At 42.4% G+C, this 8,238-nt stretch overlaps 1 protein-coding gene across 1 annotated transcript in view; it reads left to right on the top strand.

The window, feature by feature from the left end:
* Nucleotides 1-2,397: 2,397 nt before the first annotated feature.
* The window catches only part of GDPD1 (glycerophosphodiester phosphodiesterase domain containing 1), a 20,272-nt gene continuing 14,431 nt past the window's right edge, over nucleotides 2,398-8,238 (top strand). Inside the window, exons 1-3 of the mRNA XM_019545312.1 lie at nucleotides 2,398-2,407; nucleotides 3,558-3,644; nucleotides 6,997-7,039. Of these exons, the coding sequence (XP_019400857.1) occupies nucleotides 2,398-2,407; nucleotides 3,558-3,644; nucleotides 6,997-7,039 (140 nt within the window). The remainder of the gene's footprint in view (nucleotides 2,408-3,557; nucleotides 3,645-6,996; nucleotides 7,040-8,238) is intronic.

The raw sequence follows: 8,238 nt of genomic DNA, 5'->3' as shown, positions 1-8,238 counted from the left end.
GAGACCTGCCCCTGCGTGCATGCAGACCCCCACACCTCCCGCCGCACCCGCGCTTGGGTCCCACCGGCCCCTTCGCCTTGGATCCAGGGCCAGGCGGCCGGCGGGCAGGCAGGTGGCTCCATCCCCAGCTGAGACTTGGGCTGGCTTTGCTGGCAGGCCCCTGGGTTGTGTTTCCAGCCCTGCTGCTGCCTCCCCGTTTACACCCTCGGGTGAAGGGGTTTGATTTCTCTGTGCCGTTTCCCCTTCAGCTTCCAGCTGTCAGAGGAGCCTTCCTAGAGGGGTGCTGGTGGCAACAAAATAGTAGCCGTCTTTCTGATGCCCCGATACGTTTATGAGCGGGTTTGTACGGTGTCGCTGGCTGCAACCGCTGGAGACTCGGCTTTGCGTCCCTTCCGAGTCATAAAACGTCCGTCTGTTTTAGGAACGCGCTTTTGTGGTTTATCTTTGCAGCGCCCTGGCAAAAGAAAAGTCATGCTGTTTGTACTGCAGTCAAGTTGATCTCTTTGTGCAAACTTGGTCTGCGCTTCTTGCTCGCAATACAACTCCGAATCAGGCGAGTTTCCCCCAGGCTGCTCGCCCAAGTGCTGGGCAGTGCTGATGAGGATGTCACTGGCACCTGTACCTAGTGCCTTCTTTTGAATGGCAACGACTGCAAATTGTAGGTGGAAATGAGGGGTTTTTTAGAAGTAAATTCTTGGAAACTTGTAATCACTCGTGGAAGAATGATGAAGGCCTTTTTAACGATAAGGCCTTTAATAGGATCTTTCTCCATCCAAATGGCAAAGCCATTTTGACATATGACTGAGGCATATTATCCTGGGAAACCTGCTTTTTACATCCTTGAGGAGGATTGTAATTCTGCCTCTTTATCTGGGAAAAAATGATCACTTGTATTTGGAAAGGAGCCATCCATGTCCTTTTAACATGAACATTAGAACTGGAGCTGCCTTTGATCACTGGTGCGCTTTCTAAAATACAGCGGTTTTTCACAGGCAGAAATTCAAAGGAATGCTTATAAGCTTTGCTGTGAACCTGTTTTTGTACCACTTGCTGTTAGATTCAAGGTACTGAAGTAGAAGCACCATGAATCTAATTTAGTGTGGACATCCCTGCTTTTTTCCCTTTTTGCTCTAAGACGATGCTGCCTGCTTTTCCCCTTGATTGGAAGATTCTTTTTAAAACTTTCCCCATCTTTTCCCAGCCCTGCAAGCATAAGCAGCAGACCTTAAATTCCACCTCTTCCAATGGGCAAGGGCAGTTCTGTGCTATTTCCAGCCACCTCATGCAACTTTCTTGAACATTTGTGACAGTGACAGGCTTTGTACTTTTCCCCGATGAACTTATTTCCCCATCACCTTTTCCTCTGTGTCTTGCCTCAGTTGGTGTTTGCAAATTTATGCATCAGGGATTTAAAAACAGATTAAGTAGTGTTAAGTAGTGTCTGTACTTTAACTTAAAGTTAAAACAGATTAAGTAGTTTAAAAAGTACAGGAGTCCTTAATCCTAGACATTGCCTTAGATCTGACTTACCTTTTTTTCTCTATTAATGTTTTACTACCTGGTTTCGTTTGTCTTAGGCAAGCAAAGCAGAGTAATTGGTTTCTCACTTAGTTTCTGGTTGGTCTTAATTTTCATATTTGCAGGAAGCGGCAGGCTTTGTACTGGAATGTTTGCAATCTAACTGTTTCCATAGCAGTATCACAAAAAGACATCGTTGAGTTTTTTTTCTAAAACCTAGGTTTCTTTCCCTACAGTGACTTTAACTTTTTATCTTGGTTTGCACGTATCATGTGGTTGTTTCTTTTTTTCCTTCAGCTGGCATATCAGGATATATAACCCTGAAGTCTATGTGCTAGGTAGGCTTACTCACCTGCGTAGTTATCCATTAGGTGTGACCAGGCTAACAGCCTTTGCACTGATCTTTATTCTGGTTCATGCTATGAAGTACAACTGGGGCAGTCGTACCGGACTCCAGATACTGCAACGGGTTTTGTTCGCTGTATGTCAGTACCATGAGACCAAAGGCCAACTCCCTTATTCCGTACAGTGCATGCGTGGTGCAATTTCTTTAATCCTCGGGGAGTTATGCTCCCTACCCTTTAGCGGTGCTGTCCGTGGATACAACTGGGTTACTCCGATCAAATTCAGAATTCCAGATGTGTCCTAACTTGTCTAAATTTCTCTATACTGAAATGGGTGATCAAACACAAGCTCTTCGAAAAGCATGACAGCCCAGGCTTCAGATGTCGGAGAGTCTTCTGTCTCAGTTGACAGCACTTGCAGGGAAGTCCTCATCTGTTATTTGCGGAAAATCTTGTGCTGCTCTCACCTTTGTAAAATACCAGTTCTCAAGGGTCAGCAACCGAGCGCTTCTATTGTATGCACACCATGCTGGCTATGCCGATTGGTTTGCAGTCCCTTCCTAAGTATGGTCCGGTCATCAAACCCAGCACAAATAAGTGTCCGTCTTAATAATTGATAGTGCATATATTTTCTTGTGCTTAATAAGGAAACTGGATGAGCAAGGAGGGGCCCTCACTTTGCACATGTGTTTTTGGAATCCGTCATTTTGTAACTGTCTTAATTAGTAGCTTTGTCCCTGACCCTTTTCTTTCATGATGATGGTTTTTGGCCCTTTAGCAATGCTATAGCTTTAGACCCAATTTCCCAGCCCTGTAGTGACAAGCTAGGTTCATTGTGAGCAGTGCCAGGAAGGAAAGCTGCCTTTATTTGGGCCTGAGAGATCTGACACAGAAAGTAAGTGCGAAAAAGATATCAATAGAGAGAAGCGTAGATATGTGATGTGCTAGAAAACATGTACTGAACTGAGTCGTAACACTTCCAAGCAAGTAGGCTTGGTTAAGCAATCTAGGTTCTTGACTCAGTTCTGCTTTCACAAGTTGTTTTGTGGGAACTGCTGCAGAACTAGAGCTACAGTTTCAGAGCATTGCAACAAACGTTTCGAGGGAATATGACTGATAACACGGCAGTTCCCCTGAGAGAACTTAATTAGTCCCCTAGTGAGCTACCACTCTTTCCTCCGTACAAACTCAGCAACTTTCGGTTCTATCTTTCAGTGCAAGCGTTACAATATTTCAGAGGCTGAGCATCTGCAAAAGATAAAATCTCGATCGCTCCTGGCAAGGGGTTTACTTTTTTTAATATGGATCTTTTCCAGATTAGTGCCAGGTTTGCTCATGAAACTTAGTTTTTCCGAGTGCTGCTACCGTACATCGCTTTAAAGCCTTGTTGTTTTAGTTGTTTCACAGGATTTCCTTATTAAACTGTACATGCTTTCACTGGGTAGGCTGCCCTTGAGTGACGTTAAATTGCATTCCCGCACTCATGCACAGATTTTAATCTTCTGCTAGGTCCTTAGACGATATCCTTTACTGTGGTATCTGAGCGTCTTCGTCCTGCTTCCTAACTTAATTACCGTAAATCTTCAAATAGAACTCAAGCAAAGCGGATCTTACCAGCAGGGTCTAGACATCCGTTTTAATGGGTCTCTTACCACATTTCTCCTTAACATTACCCCATGCTCAAAATTTGAGAAGGAAGTGAGTGCCCAGGTCTCGCATCAGATTTCTGTTTCTGCTACGGAAAAATCCGGTCCCTTCGGAGATGGAGCCTCGCTGGTTTTAGTTATGTATTTTGTTGCTAATGCTTTTGCTTCATCCTGCTTGTTTTAATTCTTCCTTCTGTTCCCAGGGCCTCTACACACCTTGCTAACTGACCTCGGTCAGCACAGACCATTATTCCAGCCAAGGCAGCTGAGCCCCAGCTGTCTCATCTGACTGTCAGGTTCTGGATATATTCACTCCAGTACCTTTGAAACTTTCCGTTGACTCTCTGCTCTGGTTATTTCTTTCCACTCCTCAAAATGCACTGCAAACAGGGTTTTCTGCTGCTGGCCCCTTTATCCCACTGGTACCTTGTAGCTGGTCAAGCCAGTCAGAACTTTATTTACAGGTTTTCCTATCCAGATTGCCGCGTCAAGATGCTGCGGTTTTGATGAAAACAGAAGATTGATTTGGTTTTTCCCTTAGTCTTCACTTACAATTCACTGTTGCTACTATAGGTTTTGGGCTGCGATAGAAGTTGAAGCTTAAGATAAGTTGAGATTCTTACTCCGGCCATCAGGTGAGGATGGTCCTTTGTGATTTATCCATCTCTATATGCCAGGTTCAAATCCAAGTGAACGTGCCTGCAAGTGTACTTGCCATGGTGGGACTAAGGCAGTTGAAAATCATTGTTAAGCTAAGCTAACTTTGGAAGTAGATGAGGCCTTAAACCCCTGATTCCCTTTTGTTACCTGTCTTTTGACCCATCTCTCCTGAGGCTACCTGGGTCAGTAGCAAAGCAAAATAAGGTGTGAAACCAGATATAACCTTTATAAAGGGTGACCTAAATGGATGCAAACAAGAAAATAAGAAAAGAAATAGGAAAACAATAGACATGCGTCAGTAATGTGGTCGCGGCCTTTGTCATAACCAAGGGGCAACTAAAATTTGTCCAGGTCTTTTCTTCAGTAAAATGTTCCTTTCTCAGGCGGAAGTTGCTTTAAATTTCAAGTTCAATTCAGTGTTGAACGCAAGATGTTTCCCAGAGTAAAAAAAGGTATCATTATTGCTTGTCCCGCTGCAGGGCAATTTTTTTTGAAAGCTGCTTCAAACTTTGGGAAATGTCATGTGCCGCCTGTAAATCTTGTCTTTATTCCTGGCTCGCAGGAAAGTTCATTTGTGTATCATTGCCAGCTGAAATTAATGTTCTTTTGGCCACCACGGCTCGAGGTATGTCTTTTCTTTTTGCATGCTAATTAGGCTTCCGTTGATATTATTCAAATTGGTTCAGAAAGCACCCTATTAGTGTAGCCTTTGGTACTACATTTTTAATATATAGGGTTTTATTCTCTGGTATTTCCAGCTTGGTATCCAATATTTACTCCTGGCAGATGAATTCAGCTGGTCATAATTCAGAACATTTTATGACTGCTTCTTCTGTATTTAGGTTGTCAGCTGCATAATAAGGCAGGCGCACAGTCTTCCTCAGCTCGGTACAGTGTGGTATACATCACGTCATGGTAGTGGTAGTGATGTTGTAGATGTGATGGTCCAGGAATTATGCAAGTGGCAAGGATTTCTTTGGGTGATCACTTTTATTGGACCAGCTGCAGAGGTGGGATAGAGATAAACAAGCTGCTGCTTTCCATTTGAAATCTAGTCTAGCTCTAGCCCACCTTTGCAGTTGATCCAATAAAAGATACCACCCAAAGAAATCCTTGCCCCTCACATGTATATCATGTTTACATTTAGCAAACAGTAGGGTGTAAGTTAATAGGACTGCTTTATAATTTATACCATGTTTGATCTACTCACCAAGTTGCAAAAGATGCTACGTATCGTACAACTGAGATACGGTCTTAAAATACTTGAGGGCTGTTGTAAACTGTGGCCCAGGATTATCCCCATCACTTTAATGCAGACTACAGCTTGTGTGCGTCTCAGGCCGCCTTCCCCACTCGCGATGATATGCTGTGACAAATTGGAGCAAGTCACTACAGGGAACTGGTGAGGATCTGATGTGTAGGTTATCTTCTTTTAATCAAGTGTAGTAGGTGGAAACAAGCGGCACCATGAGGACCAGCCATTGCCTTGGCGATTTCAGTTGGAGAACATTGATATTGCTGCTGACTTTTTTTACAAAAAGGCATGTGTTATCATGTTGGTCTAGAGCTGTGATCTGTTTTTGTCTCATTCAAGCAGGATCAATGCAGAACACATTTAGAGCGGTATGTTTCTAGTGGAGGTTTCAGTGCTGAAAAGGAGGCATTTCTTCACCTTCTCTTGTACATAAACTGGGGAGTATGCGCAGGGAGTATGGGCTTGGAGCTTAAGTTGACTCTTCTCCCCGCGTTCATTCTCTCCTTACTCCCCAGTCCCTGAAATAGATCTCTTGCCGCTGCTGCTGCATTATGGATCACGCCTTCATGGCCAAAGATACTTGAGCCCCAGTTCTCCTGTGATGCGAGTGGGTCTAACAGTACTGACCTTCCTTTCTTTGGGACGATGCGGCTGCTGGGTTCAACTCGCTTTCTAAATAATGACATTGGAAACCGCCCTGGCTGGAGGCTGAAATTATCTTCTTGCATTTGAAAATGAGTTAATTTAAAAATGCATATGTAAGCTGTAGCTTAAGATGTTCAGTGAGTTAGCAATATCTTAATTACTTTACAGAACTGGTGAAGAAGTAGCACTGGGCTCCTTTCTTTCTTACTTAATGAATACAAGATGCAGGTAAACCCAGATCACTGGACAGGTGTCAATCAGACGAAGCTATTTTATGTGACTCGTTGTTTGTAGTAGATGGTTATCTTCATTGCCACATCTGATTATCGAGTCTTGTGGTTCACTCGTGCTCCTGATGTCTTATGTGAACAAATATAATTCAGAAAAAGAAACACCTCCTAAATGGATTTTGTCCTTGCTAGATCTTGCTTGAAATAGCCCTGTGAGATTCTATATAAAAGGGCCTTCATCTGCATTTTTTCAGGTTAGAGCTGCAGGGTCCAAGCAGAGTATTATGTTCCTCGAGTTGAAGTCTCAGTGCAAATTCCCACTGTGGCCTTTGGGCAAAGCTTGAACATCTTTGTTCTCTGTTATACAGGCTAAACACTTCAGTGATTGATATAGTCAAGGATTATACAGACCCAAAGGTTTAGTGCACATCTGTAAGTTAGGGTTTCCACCCATTTTTCAGACTGGGAAGCTGAGGCACAAATAGGTGATATGACTTTGCTAAGATTAAAAACAAATAGAACCAAGTTCCTGACTTCAACCTTGTATTCATTCTTCCAGGCCCTGTTTCTTCACAATTCTTACTTTTCACTCGTTCAGTTCAATATGTTAATACCGTTCGCTGGCAGGATCTGGAGGAGAGAGGAAAGCGGGGATTCTAGTCTCTTTTTTTCTAATTTGTTTTTAACATTTTCCACAGGTGCCGGGGAGAACCTGGAAAATACAATGACCGCATTTCATCAGTGAGTACAAGAGGAACACACGCTCTGTGTATTACTCTTTGCTTAATTATTTGGTTGGTTTTTTTTCTGACTGTGTCATTAAAGAAACACATATGCCACAGATCATCTGTCTGAGATAAAATATTCTATTTCTGTCATACTTTACGTTTGTAAAACGTCTCTCATTCAGGCAACGAGAGAGATTTGCTAAGTTTCTCATTTGTAAAATTTGGAAAATGCTGAGGCACAGAAATTGTGACTTGCCCCTGGTTTTACTGTAAAGTGGTATTTGTGAATAGAGTATTAGGACACCTGACTCCTAGGGAATATGGGCCAACTGGCAAAATATGCCATACATTGCTTGCTTTTTGTTGCGATGCCTGTGAGAAGCATGATGTCTTCAGCTGAATAAGTCTCTTGTAACAAAGATGATGGTTAGTATGGACTTCAGTGCATTTGGAAACAATAACCTTGGTGTCAGTTCTTGGCAATAGGTTTAGGATGCCATGCAGAGAGTCAGCATGTTCATAAATAAATCTAAAAAGCTTTTTGTATGGTTCACATGTTACAGTGATCTGCACTGAAGCCATTTGAAGCTGAGCAAAAAGTGAGAAGTTGAATTAAACTAAGAAGTTGATTTTTTTTTTTAACTTTCTTTATGCTTAGCAGCCTCATCTGTTAGTACATTTTCTTCCAGAATATTCAGCAGTGCCAGTATTTCTAACCAAACAGCAGTACTGAAAAGTGCCACTGGGTTTCTAATCTCCATGGCAGCTTAGCATTGTGGGTTTGTAAACCCCCTCTTTCTTGAACTGGGCTAGCACACATTTCTCAAGGCAGTTGGTTACCATGTTCTTGGCCTTTATTTAATAGATTGCCTTAGTTTTAAAGCTGTATCTTTTGACTATTTAACATTAAACTCAATCTAGAGTTTGAATACAATTGGATGAGGTGAGGTCTAGCAGATTTTTCTCTTTTCCTTAATTTAGTGAATCCATGTGTCAGTAGGGTAGATTGCAAATTTCTTACTTGGATAATTTCCTCTTATTTAAGTATCTCCAAACTCAGAGGTCATTGCTTCTGCCTGGCAGAGTGGTCTCTGAATCACTCAGTGTTTTGAGGTGGTATTTGGATTTTTCAGTATTTATCTCTGCCAGATTCATATCTGATTTCAGTTATAAATCCTGTGTGCCACTGACTGTATTTTTTTTTTTTTTTTT

The sequence above is a fragment of the Crocodylus porosus genome, unplaced genomic scaffold (assembly GCF_001723895.1).
Source record: "Crocodylus porosus isolate Cpor-Errol unplaced genomic scaffold, CroPor_comp1, whole genome shotgun sequence".
Taxonomy (NCBI): domain Eukaryota; kingdom Metazoa; phylum Chordata; order Crocodylia; family Crocodylidae; genus Crocodylus; species Crocodylus porosus.
The sequence above is the reverse complement of the archived record's forward strand: the minus strand, read 5'-3'. Positions and strand labels throughout refer to the sequence as shown.